Consider the following 13,287-nt stretch of genomic DNA (forward strand, 5'->3'; position numbering starts at 1 on the left):
ACCCACAAAATTCACCCCAAAACCAGGAAAATTCACCCCAAAAATCGCCCTGGGGGGCTTCAGGGTGGGCTACGGGACCCCCGGGCACCCCGAGGTGAGACCCCCGCCCCAAAAAACCCCAAAATCCCTGAAATTCACCCCAAAAAAACACCCCAAAATTCACCCAAAAAAACCCTTAAAAACCCACCAAAATTCACCTCAAATTCACCCTAAAAACACCAAAATTCACCCCAAAAATCGCCCTGGGGGGCTTCAGGGTGGGCTACGGGACCCCCGGGCACCCCGAGGTGAGACCCTGACCAAAAAAACCCCGAAATCCCCGAAATTCACCCCAAAAAAACCCCAAAATTCACCCAAAAAAAAACCCCCTAAAAACCAAAAAAACCCCACAAAATTCACCCCAAAACCAGGAAAATTCACCCCAAAAATCACCCTGGGGGGCTTCAGGGTGGGCTATGGGACCCCCGGGCACCCCGAGGTGAGACCCCCGCACCAAAAAAACCCAAAATCCCCGAAATTCACCCCAAAAAACCCCCTAAAAAACAAAAGAAAAACCACAAAAATTCACCCCAAAATTCACCCTAAAAACACCAAAATTCACCAAAAAAATCTTAAAAAACACAAAAATTACCCCAAAATCTCCCAAAAATCCCCCAAAATTCCCGAATTTTTCCAAAATCCCCGGAATTCCCCCCAAATCCAGGTGGTCCTGGACGTGGGGCTGGTGCGGGAGCTGACGCTGGATTTGGGGTCCAAAATTCCCCAAAAAATCCCCAAAAATCCCCCCAAAATCCCCAAAATTCCCCTTCAAATCCCCAAAAATCCCTCCAAAATCCCCTCCAAATCCCCAAAATTCCCGAATTTTCCCCAAATCCCCGAATTTTCCCAAAATCCCCGGAATTCCCCCCAAATCCAGGTGGTTCTGGACATGGGGCTGGTGCGGGAGCTGACGCTGGATTTGGGGTCCAAAATTCCCCCAAAATTCCCCAAAATCCCCCAAAAATCCCCAAAATTCACCAAAAATGCCCCCAAAAATCCCCCCAAAATCCCCAAAATTCCCGCATTTTCCCAAAATTCGTGGAATTCCCCCCAAATCCAGGTGGTTCTGGACATGGGGGTGATCTGGGAGCTGATGCTGGATTCGGGGTCCAAAATTCCCCCCAAATCCCCCAAAAATCCCCCCAAAATGCCCAAAATTGACCAAAAATGGCCCAAAAATCCCTCCAAATTCCCCAAAATTCCCGAATTTTCCCAAAATTCCCGAAATTCCCCCCAAACCCAGGTGGTCCTGGACGTGGGGCTGGTGCGGGAGCTGACGCTGGATTTGGGGTCCCTGGGCCCCAACGTCAGCCTGAGGGTGGCGCCCTACACCGGGGGGGGCGTGGGGCCCTGGAGCCCCCCCCTGCTGCTGCCGGCGCGTGAGTGACCCCGAAATCCCCGGGATTCACCCCAAAATCTCCCCGATCCCAAAAAACCCCAAATTTCCCAAATTCTGCTCCCAAAGAAACCCCAAAATCCCGATTTCTGCACCCAAAACACACCGAAATTCTGCACCCCAAAATCCGCCCCCCCTGCTGCTGCCGGCGCGTGAGTGACCCCGAAATCCCCGGGATTCACCCCAAAATCTCCCCGATCCCCGAAAACCCCAAATTCCCCAAATTCTGCGCCTAAACGAACCCCAAAAATCCCGATTTCTGCACCCCCAAAAACCCCCAAATTCTGCACCCCAAAATCCCCCCCCCCCCCTGCTGCTGCCGGCGCGTGAGTGACCCCGAAATCCCCGGGATTCACCCCAAAATCTCCCCGATCCCAAAAAACCCCAAATTCCCCAAATTCTGCGCCTAAACGAACCCCAAAAATCCCGATTTCTGCACCCCAAAAAACCGCAAAATTCTGCACCCCAAAATCACCCCCCCCCCGCTGCCGGCGCGTGAGTGACCCCGAAATCCCCGGGATTCGCCCCAAAATCTCCCCGATCCCCGAAAACCCCAAATTCCCAAAATTCCCACGGTTCTGCACCCGCCAAAAAAAACCCTAAAATTCCAATTTATGCACCCAAAAAACCCCGAAATTCCCCAAATTCTGCACCCCCAAAATCCCCCATTGTCCCCAATGTCCCCAATGTCCCCTCAATGTCCCCACTGTCCCCGGTGTCCCCAATGTCCCCAATGTCCCCAATGTCCCCTCTGTCCCCAATGTCCCCATTGTCCCCAATGTCCCCAATGTCCCCAATGTCCCCATTGTCCCCAATGTCCCCAATGTCCCCAATGTCCCCAATGTCCCCAATGTCCCCAATGTCCCCAATGTCCCCAATGTCCCCACTGTCCCCAATGGTGTCCCCATTGTCCCCAATGTCCCCTCAATGTCCCCAATGTCCCCAATGTCCCCAATGTCCCCAATGTCCCCAATGTCCCCCCGATGTCCCCAATGTCCCCTCAATGTCCCCAATGTCCCCAATGTCCCCAATGTCCCCAATGTCCCCAATGTCCCCAAATGTCCCCACTGTCCCCAATGTCCCCAGTGTCCCCTCAATGTCCCCTCAATGTCCCCAATGTCCCCATGTCCCCAATGTCCCCCAATGTCCCAATGTCCCCAATGTCCCCAATGTCCCCAATGTCCCCAATGTCCCCACTGTCCCCAATGGTGTCCCCAATGTCCCCAATGTCCCCAATGTCCCAATGTCCCCGATGTCCCCAATGTCCCCAGTGTCCCTGATGTCCCCTCAATGTCCCCAATGTCCCCTCAATGTCCCCTCGTTGTCCCCACAGCTGCCGAGGCCCCGCTGGAGACGCAGCTGGGTGAGGAGGGGCCGGGGAGGAAGAGGAAGGGATGGGATGGGATGGGATGAAGATGATGATGATGACGATGATGATGACGATGGGATGGGATGAGGATGATGATGATGACGACGCTGGTGCCGGTGCTGGTGCCGATGACGATGACAATGACGATGACAATGACAATGACAATGATGACCATGACAATGAGATGGGATGATGATGATGATGACGATGGTGATGACGATGCTGGTGCCGGTGCCGGTGCCGATGACAATGACAATGACAATGACGATGATGACGATGGGACGATGATAACAATGACGATGATGATGATGACGATGATGACGATGATGATGATGATGAAGAAGACGATGAAGACGCCGGTGCCGGTGCCGGTTCCGGTGCCGGTGCCAATGCCCATGACGATGACAATGACAATGACAATGGTGAGGATGATGATGATGATGATGATGAAGATGCCGGTGCTGGTTCTGGTGCCGGTGCCAATGACAATGACGATGACGATGACAATGACAATGATGACGATGGGATGACAATGATGGTGATGATGATGATGATGATGATGACGACGCCGGTGCCGGTTCCGGTGCCAATGCCAATGACCATGAGGATGACAATGACAATGACAATGGTGACGATGATGACGATGATGATGATGATGAAGATGCTGGTGCTGGTTCTGGTGCCGGTGCCAATGACAATGACAATGACGATGATGACGATGGGACGATGATGATGATGATGATGATGAAGATGCCGGTGCCGGTGCCGATGCCAATGACCATGAGGATGACAATGACAATGACAATGGTGACGATGATGACGATGATGATGATGAAGATGCCGGTGCTGGTTCTGGCGCCGGTGCCGAAGACAATGACGATGACAATGACGATGATGACGATGGGATGGGATGATGATGATGATGATGATGATGATGATGATGAAGACGCTGGTGCCGGTGCCGGTGCCGATGCTGATGACAATGACAATGACAATGACAATGACAATGATGACAATGGGATGATGATGATGATGATGGTGATGACGACGCTGGTGCCGGTGCCGGTGCCGATGACAATGACAATGACAATGACGATGATGACGATGGGACGATGATAACAATGACGATGATGATGATGACGATGATGACGATGATGATGATGATGAAGAAGACGATGAAGACGCCGGTGCCGGTTCTGGTGCCGGTGCCAATGCCAATGACCATGACGATGACAATGACAATGACAATGGTGACGATGATGATGATGATGATGATGAAGATGCTGGTGCCGGTGCCGATGCCAATGACCATGAGGATGACAATGACAATGACAATGACAATGATGACGATGGGATGGGATGATGATGATGATGATGATGATGATGATGATGATGAAGACGCTGGTGCCGGTTCTGGTGCCGATGCCGGTGCCGATGCCAGTGACCATGACGATGACAATGACAATGACAATGGTGACGATGATGATGATGATGATGATGATGATGATGATGATGAAGAAGATGCCGGTGCTGGTTCTGGTGCCAGTGACCATGACGATGACAATGACGATGATGACGATGATGATGATGAAGATGCCGGTGCTGGTTCCGGTGCCGGTGCCGATGACAATGACAATGACGATGATGACGATGGGACGATGATGATGATGATGATGATGATGATGATGATGAAGATGCCGGTGCCGGTGCCGATGCCAATGACCATGACGATGACAATGACAATGACAATGGTGACGATGATGATGATGATGATGAAGATGCCGGTGCTGGTTCCGGTGCCGGTTCCGATGCCAATGACAATGACAATGACGATGATGACAATGGGACGATGATGATGATGGGGTGATGATGATGATGATGATGATGATGATGATGAACACGCCAGTGCCGGTGCCGGTGCCGGTGCCGGTGCCGGTTCCGATGCCGATGCCGCCCTCCCCGCAGTGCGCCCCCCGGGGCTGGCCGGCGCCTGGTGGCCGGCGCTGGTGGCCCTGGTGGCCTTGGGGACGCTGGCCCTGGTGGCCCTGGTTGCGCTGGCGGCGCGGAGACGCCACAAGGAGACGCGATACGGGTGAGGGGACGGCGCTGTCACCCGAGGGTGGCACCGGTGTCACCTGTGTGTGTCACCTGTGTGTGTCACCTGTGTGTCACCTGTGTGAGCTCTGTGTCACCCGAGGGTGGCACTGGTGTCACCTGTGTGTGTCACCTGTGTGTGTCATTGTCACCTGTGTGAGCTCTGTGTCACCTGTGTCACACCTGTGTCCCTTTTGTCACCTCCTGTCCCCTCTGTCCCCCGCTGGTGCCGCCGCGGCGGCCCCATCGGTGACGTCGCCGATGACGTCACCGATGACGTCACCGCTGTCCCCAGGGCCGCCTTCGCTCCGGCCGTTCGCTTCCGCGTCCGCAGCTCCTACGGCCGGAGGTCAGCGCAGGCGACACGTGAGTGACCGCGGGGTCACGGGGTCACCGAGTGTCACCGAGGGTCACCGGGGGTCACCGGGGTCACGGGGTCACCGAATGTCACAGGGGTCACCAGGGTCATCGGGGTCACCGAATGTCACAGGGGTCACAGGGTCACCGGGGGCACCAGGGTCACCGGGGTCACCAAATGTCACCAAGTGTCACCGGGGTTACCAGGGGCACCGATGACGTCACCCACTGTCGCCATTGTCCCCAATGTCCCCTCTGTCCCCAATCCCCCAATCCCCCTAAATGTCCCCAATGTCCCCAATGTCCCCAGTGTCCCCAATGTCCCCATTGTCCCCAATGTCCCCAATGTCCCCAGTGTCCCCAATGTCCCCAATTGTCCCCAATTGTCCCCAATGTCCCCATTGTTCCCATTATCCCCAATGTCCCCAATGTCCCCTCTGTCCCCAGTGTCCCCAATGTCCCCAATGTCCCCATTGTCCCCAAAGTCCCCAATGTCCCCTCTGTCCCCAATGTCCCCATTGTCCCCAATGTCCCCAATGTCCCCAATGTCCCCAGTGTCCCCTCTGTCCCCAGTGAACCGTTTGGGGATCAGCCCCGAGCTGAAGGAGAAGCTCCGTGACGTCCTCGTGGAGCGGCACCGGGTGGCGCTGGGCAAAACTCTGGGAGAGGGTGGGTCCCAAAAATCACCCAAAATCACCCCAAAATCACCCGGAATCACCCCAAAAATACCCCAAAATCACCCAAAAATACCCCAAAATCACCCCAAAATCGCCTGAAATCACCCCAAAACTCTCAAAAATCACCCCCAAACAGCCCCAAAATCACCCAAAATAATGCCAAATCACCCCCGAATCACCCCAAAATTGCCCCAAAATCGCCCCAAAATCACCCCGAAATACCCCCAAGACCTCCCAAAATCTCCCAAAACCTCCCCAAATCTTCCCAAGATCTCCCCCAAAATCCCTTGGGACCCCCCCAAACCCTCCCCAAAATCAGCCCGGACTCTCCCGGAGCCAAAAAAATCCACGGGAACCTGCCCAAATCCCACAAAACCCCCCTCAGGACGCCCCAAATCCCGTCCAAATCTCCCAAAACCTCCCCAGATCTCCCCCAAATCCCCCCAAAATCCCTCTGGGAGCCCCAAAAATCAGTCTGGGAGCCCCAAAATCCCCCCAAATCCCTCCAAAACCTCCCCAAACCTCCCCAAATCTCCCCCAAATCCCTCTGGGACCCCCAAAATCCCCCCAAATCCCCCCCAAAACCTCCCCAAATCTCCTCAAAATCCCTCTGGGACCCCCAAAATCCTGCCAAAAACCTCCCAAAATCCCCACCAAAAACCCTCAGGACCCCCCCAAATCCCCCCCAAAACCTCCCCAAACCTCCCAAATTCTCCCCCAAATCCTTCTGAGACTCCCAAAATCCCCCCAAATCCCTCCAAAACCTCCCCCAAACCACCCCAAACCTCCCAAATTCTCCCCCAAAATCCCTCTGGGACCCCCAAAATCCCCCCAAATCCCTCCAAAACCTCCCCAAACCTCCCAAATTCTCCCCCAAAATCCTTCTGGGACCCCCAAAATCCCCCCAAATCCCCCCCAAAACCTCCCCAAGCCTCCCAAATTCTCTCCCAAATCCCTCTGAGACCCCCCCAAAATCCTTCTGAGACCCCCCAAATCCCTCTGAGACCCCCAAAATCCCCCCAAATCCCTCCAAAACCTCCCCAAACCTCCCCAAACCTCCCCAAACCTCCCCCAAATCCCTCTGGGACCCCCCAAAATCCCCCCTAATCCCCCCCCAAACCTCCCCAAACCTCCCAAAATCCCCACAAAAACCCCTCAGGACCCCCCCCAATCCCCCCAAATCCCCCCAAAACCTCCCCAAATCTCCCCCAAAATCCCTCTGGGACCCCCCCAAATCCCTCTGGGACCCCCAAAATTCCCCCCAATCCCCCCCAAAACCTCCCCAAACCTCCCAAATTCTCCCCCAAATCCCTCTGGGATCCCCCAAAATCCCTCTGGGACCCCCCAAATCCCTCTGGGACCCCCAAAATTCCCCCCAATCCCCCCCCAAACCTCCCCAAACCTCCCAAATTCTCCCCCAAAATCCCTCTGAGACCCCCCAAAATCCCTCTGAGACCCCCCAAAATCCCTCTGGGACCCCCCAAAATCCCTCTGGGCCCCCCCCCAAAAAGGCGAGTTCGGCTCGGTGGTGGAGGGGACGCTGCGCCAGGACTCGGGCGTGCTGCGCGTGGCCGTGAAGACGATGAAACGTGAGAGCTCCCCCCCCCAAAAAAACAACAAAACAAACCCCAAAACCCCCAAATTCCGCCCCCCCAAAAAAACCCCCTCCCCCGGAATCACGGGAATCTCACCCCCAAACGGCCCCAAACGGCCGGGATTCGCCCCAAAGTCGCCATCTGCTCGCGGGGGGAGCTGGAGGATTTCCTGAGCGAGGCCGTGTGCATGAAGGAGTTCGACCACCCCAACGTCATGAAGCTGATCGGTGAGGAGTCGCCCCAAAATCACCCCAAAATCACCCCAAAATCACCCCAAAATCACCCCAAAATCACCCCAAAATCACCCCAAAATCAGCCCAAAAATCGGCTCTGGGGTGCCCTGAAACCCTTCAAAGCTCTCGGGACCCAAAATCCTCCAAAATCCCCCCAAAATGAGCTCGAGCATCCCAATGTCAGGAAGTTGATCGGTGAGAAATCACCAAAAATCACCCCAAAATACCCCCAAATCACCCCAAAATACCCCAAAAAAACCAAAAAAATCACCCCAAAAATCACCCCAAAATCGCCCCAAAAATGAGCTCTAGCACCCCAATGTCAGGAAGTTGATCGGTGAGAAATCCCCCAAATCACCCCCCAAATCACCCCAAAAATCGTCTCTGGGGTGCTCTGGAACCCCCAAAAAACTCCTGGGATCAAAAATCCCCCCAAAAATGAGCTCGAGCATCCCAACGTCAGGAACTTGATCGGTGAGAAATCACCAAAAATCACCCCAAAATACCCCAAAATCACCCCAAAATACCCCAAAAATCACCCCCCAAAATACCCCAAAAAAACCAAAAAAATCACCCCAAAATCCCCCCAAAATCGGCTCTGGGGTGCCCTGAAACCCCCCAAAAACTCCTGGGACCCAAAATCCCCCAAAATCCCCCCAAAATGAGCTTGAGCATCCCAACGTCATGAAGCTGATCGGTGAGAAAACGCCAAAATCGGCCAAAATCACCCCAAAATACCCCAAAATCACCCCAAAATACCCCAAAATCACCCCAAAAATCGGCTCTGGGGTGCTCTGAAACCCCCCAAAAACTCCTGGGACCCAAAATCCTCCAAAATCCCCCCAAAAATGAGCTCGAGCATCCCAATGTCAGGAAGCTGATCGGTGAGGAATCGCCCCAAAATACCCCCAAATCACCCCAAAAATCGGCTCTGGGGTGCTCTGGAACCCCCAAAAAACTCCTGGGATCAAAAATGCCCCCAAAAATGAGCTCGAGCATCCCAACGTCAGGAACTTGATCGGTGAGAAATCACCAAAAATCACCCCAAAATACCCCAAAATCACCCCAAAATACCCCAAAAATCACACCCCAAAATACCCCAAAAATAACAGCAAAAATCACCCCAAAATCACCCCAAAAATCGGCTCTGGGGTGCCCTGAAACCCCCCAAAAACTCCTGGGACCCAAAATCCTCCAAAATCCCCCCAAAATGAGCTCGAGCATCCCAACGTCATGAAGCTGATCGGTGAGAAATCGCCCCAAAATACCCCAAAATCACCCCAAAATACCCCAAAATCAGCCCAAAAATCGGCTCTGGGGTGCCCTGAAACCCCCCAAAACTCCTGGGACCCAAAATCCTCCAAAATCCCCCCAAAAATGAGCTCGAGCATCCCAATGTCATGAAGTTGATCGGTGAGAAATCACCAAAAATTCCCAAAATATCCCAAAAATCACCCCCAAATCACCCAAAAATACCCCAAAAATCACCCCCAAAATCACCCCAAAACCCAAAAAATCACCCAAAAATCACCCCAAATCACCCAAAAATACCCCAAAAATCACCCCAAAATCACCCCAAAACCCAAAAAATCAACCAAAAACCCCAAAATCACCCAAAAATACCCCAAAAATCACCCAAAAATACCCCCAAAATCACCCCAAAATTCCCCCCAAATCCCCCCCAGGACCCCCCAATTTTGGGGGGGTCGGGGGGAGTCTGAGCCCCAATTTTGAACCCAAATTTTGGGGGGATCTGAGCCGAAATTTGGGGGGATTTGGGCCCAATTTTTGGGGTGATTTGAGCTCAAAATTTGGGGGATCTGAGCCAAATTTTGGGGGGATCTGGGTCCCAAATTTTCTGGGATCCGATCTCCAATTTTGGGGGATCTGAGCCCAAATTTTGGGGGAACCAGACCCCAAATTTGGGGGGTTCTGAGCCCAAATTTTGGGGGGATCTGGGTCTCATTTTTGGGGGATCTGGGCCCAAATTTTGGGGGTTCTGAGGCCAAATTTTGGGGGTTCTGAGGCCAAATTTTGGGGAATCTGAGCCCAAATTTTGGGGGATCTGGGCCCAAATTTTTCGGGAATCTGGTTCCCAGTTTTTGGGAATCTGAGCTCAAATTTGGGGGGATTTGGGCCCAATTTTTGGGGTGATTTGAGCTCAAAATTTGGGGGATCTGAGCCCAAATTTTGGGGGGATCGGGGTCCCGTTTTTGGGGAATCTGAGCCCAAATTTGGAGGGGTTTGGGTCCCATTTTTGGGGGGTTCTGAGCGCAAATTTTGGGGAATCTTAGTCCAAATTTTGGGGAACCAGACCCCAAATTTGGGGGGTTCTGAGCGCAAATTTTGGGGAATCTGACCCCAAATTTTGGGGGGTTCTGGGTCCCAATTTGGGGGGGGATCTGACCCCAAATTTGGGGGTTCTGACCCCAAATTTTGGGGGGGATCTGGGTCCCAAATTTTCTGGGATCCGATCTCCAATTTTGGGGGATCTGAGCCGAAATTTTTGGGGAACCAGACCCCAAATTTGGGGGGTTCTGAGGCCAAATTTTGGGGGATCTGGGTCTCATTTTGGGGAACCTGAGACCAAATTTTGGAGGGATCTGAGCCCAATTTTTGGGGGTCTGAGGCCAAATTTTGGGGAATCTGGGCCCAAATTTTTCGGGAATCTGGTTCCCAGTTTTTGGGAATCTGAGCCCAAATTTGGGGGGATTTGGGCCCAATTTTTGGGGTGATTTGAGCTCAAAATTTGGGGGATCTGAGCCCAATTTTGGGGGGATTGGGGTCCCATTTTTGGGGAATCTGAGCCCAAATTTGTGGGGGTTTGGGTCCCATTTTTGGGGGGTTCTGAGCCCAAATTCTGGGGAATCTGAGTCCAAATTTTGGGGTAACCAGACCCCAAATTTGGGGGGTTCTGAGCCCAAATTTTGGGGAATCTGACCCCAAATTTGGGGGTTCTGACCCCAAATTTGGGGGGATCTGGGTCCCAAATTTTCTGGGATCCGATCTCCAATTTTGGGGGATCTGAGCCCAAATTTTGGGGGAACCAGACCCCAAATTTGGGGGGGTTCTGAGCCCAAATTTTGGGGGGATCTGGGTCTCATTTTTGGGGGATCTGAGCCCAAATTTGGGGGGGATCTGAGGCCAAATTTTGGGGAATCTGACCCCAATTTTTTGGGCGGATCTGACCCCAATTTTTGGGGATCTGGCCCCATTTTTGGGGGGATCCGGGTCCCATTTTTGGGGGGATCCGGGTCCCATTTTTGGGGGGGAATCTGACCCCAATTTTGGGGGGGATCTGGGTCCCGATTTTGGTGAATCTGACCCCAAATTTTGGCGAATCTGACCCCAAATTTTGGGGGAATCTGACTCCAATTTTTGGGGGGAATCGGACCCCAGTTTTGGGGGGATCAGGTCCCATTTTTGGGGAAATCTCACCCCAAATTTTGGGCGGATCTGAGCCCAATTTTTGGGGATCTGGCCCCATTTTTGGGGGAATCCGGATCCCATTTTTGGGGATCTGGGTCCCGATTTTGGGGAATCTGACCCCAATTTTTGGCGGACTCTGACCCCAATTTTTTGGGTGGATCCGAGCCCAGTTTTTGGGGATCAGGCCCCATTTTTGGGGGGATCCGGGTCCCATTTTGGGGGGGGATCTGACCCCAATTTTGGCGAATCTGACCCAATTTTGGGGGGGAATCCGACCCCAAATTTTTGGGGAATCTGACCCCAATTTTTTGGGGATCTGGGTCCCATTTTTGGGAACCTGGGTCCCGATTTTGGCAAATTTCACCCCAATTTTTGGGGATCAGGCCCCATTTTTGGGGGGATCCGGGTCCCATCTCTGGGGGGATCCGGGTCCCATTTTTGGGGGGGATCTGGGTCCCATTTTTGGGGATCTGGGTCCCAATTTTGGGGAATCTGACCCCAATTTTTGGCAGATCTGACCCCAATTTTTTGGGCGGATCCGACCCCAATTTTTGGGGATCCGACCCCAATTTTTTGGCGGATCTGACCCCAATTTTTGGGGATCAGGCCCCATTTTTGGGGGGGATCCGGGTCCCATTTTTGGGGGGATCCAGGTCCCATTTTTGGGGGGATCCGGGTCCCATTTTTGGGGATCTGGGTCCCGATTTTGGCGGATCCGACCCCAATTTTTTTGGGCGGATCCGACCCCCATTTTTGGGGATCAGGCCCCATTTTTGGGGGTCTCATCCTGCCCCTCCCCCCCCCCAGGGGTCTGCCTGCAGCCGTGGGGGAGGGGCAGCGAGGGGCCCCCCCCCGCCCCCATCGTGCTGCTGCCCTTCATGGCCCACGGGGACCTGCACAGCTTCCTGCTCTGCGCCCGCCTCGGGGACCCCCCCAGGGTGAGAAACCCCCTCCCCAAAACGCCCCCGATCCCCCCGACCCCCCCAAAAAAAACCCCGGGAAAATCGGCCCCGGGTGGCCCCAAAAATCCCCGGGGAAATGGCTCCAAAATGAAAAAAATCCCATTAAAATCCCGTAAAAATCGACCCAAAAATGCCAGAAAAATCTGATTTAAAATAATAAAAAATCCCCATAAAAATCCCCCTGGAATAACCCCAAAAATCCCCGGGGAAATGGCTCCAAAATGAAAAAAATCCCATTAAAATCGCATTAAAATCGACCCAAAAATGACACAAAAATCCAATTTAAAATAATTAAAAATCCACATAAAAATGGCCCTGGAATAACCCCAAAAATCCCCAGGGAATTGCCCCAAAAATCAAAAAATTCCATTAAAATCGCATTAAAATCGACCCAAAAATGCCAGAAAAATCCGATTTAAAATAATAAAAAATCCCCATAAAAATGGTCCTCAAATAACCACAAAAATCCCCAGGGAAATGCCCCAAAATGAAAAAAATCCCATTAAAATCCCATTAAAATCCCATTAAAATCGCGTAAAAATCGACCCAAAAATGCCACAAAAATGCTACAAAAATCCGATTTAAAATAATAAAAAATCCCCATAAAAACGGCCCTGAAATAACCCCAAAAATCCCCAGGGAAATGCCCCAAAAATCAAAAAATTCCATTAAAATTCCACAGAAATGCCGCAAAAATCCGATTTAAAATTTTAAAGATCCCCATAAAAATGGCCCTGAAATAACCCCAAAAATCCCCGGGGAAATGCCCCAAAATGAAAAAATCCCATTAAAATCCCATTAAAATCGACCCAAAATGTCACAAAAATCCAATTTAAAATAATTAAAAATCCCCATAAAAATGGCCCTGAAATAACCCCAAAAATCCCCGGGGAAATGGCCCCAAAATGAAAAAAAAAATCCATTAAAATCCCATTAAAATCGACCCAAAAATGACACAAAAATGTCGGAAAAATCCGATTTAAAATAATAAAAAATCCCCATAAAAATGGCCCTGAAATAACCCCAAAAATCCCCAGGGAAATGCCCCAAAATGAAAAAAATCCCATTAAAATCGCATTAAAATCGACCCAAAAATGACACAAAAATCCGATTTAAAATAATAAAAAATCCCCATA

The 13,287-nt window shown here is 52.1% G+C and overlaps 2 protein-coding genes across 3 annotated transcripts; both read left to right on the forward strand.

Moving 5' to 3' along the window:
- Positions 1-435: 435 nt before the first annotated feature.
- Positions 436-4,771, forward strand: LOC131378813 (WASH complex subunit 3-like). 2 transcript variants are annotated; one of them, XR_009208748.1, is made up of 3 exons: positions 436-478; positions 1,283-1,418; positions 2,769-2,817. XR_009208748.1 is itself a non-coding variant. In XM_058424433.1 (2 exons), the coding sequence occupies exon 2, from the start codon at positions 3,917-3,919 to the stop codon at positions 4,655-4,657; it is 741 nt and encodes a 246-aa protein (XP_058280416.1). In that variant the 5' UTR covers positions 1,744-1,761; positions 2,769-3,916; the 3' UTR covers positions 4,658-4,771. The 2 variants fall into 2 exon arrangements, 1 of the variants encoding a protein (XP_058280416.1); XM_058424433.1 differs by lacking the exons at positions 436-478; positions 1,283-1,418 and adding an exon at positions 1,744-1,761 and having other exon boundaries at positions 2,769-4,771.
- LOC131378812 (tyrosine-protein kinase receptor UFO-like) lies at positions 4,657-12,127 on the forward strand (the record flags this gene model as incomplete). The annotated part of the gene is made up of 7 exons (XM_058424432.1): positions 4,657-4,667; positions 4,711-4,896; positions 5,194-5,264; positions 5,829-5,924; positions 7,444-7,521; positions 7,662-7,754; positions 11,997-12,127. Coding segments are annotated over exons 1-7 (666 nt in total), but the record flags the coding sequence as incomplete, so codon positions are not given.
- Between the last annotated feature and the right edge of the window lie 1,160 nt (positions 12,128-13,287).

The sequence above is a fragment of the Hirundo rustica genome, unplaced genomic scaffold (genome assembly GCF_015227805.2).
Source record: "Hirundo rustica isolate bHirRus1 unplaced genomic scaffold, bHirRus1.pri.v3 scaffold_553_arrow_ctg1, whole genome shotgun sequence".
NCBI classification, from domain to species: domain Eukaryota; kingdom Metazoa; phylum Chordata; class Aves; order Passeriformes; family Hirundinidae; genus Hirundo; species Hirundo rustica.

Bases quoted from the DNA above. Each gene is read 5' to 3' on its own strand.
- LOC131378813 (XM_058424433.1), top strand. From the start codon at position 3,917: ATGATAACAATGACGATGATGATGATGACGATGATGACGATGATGATG.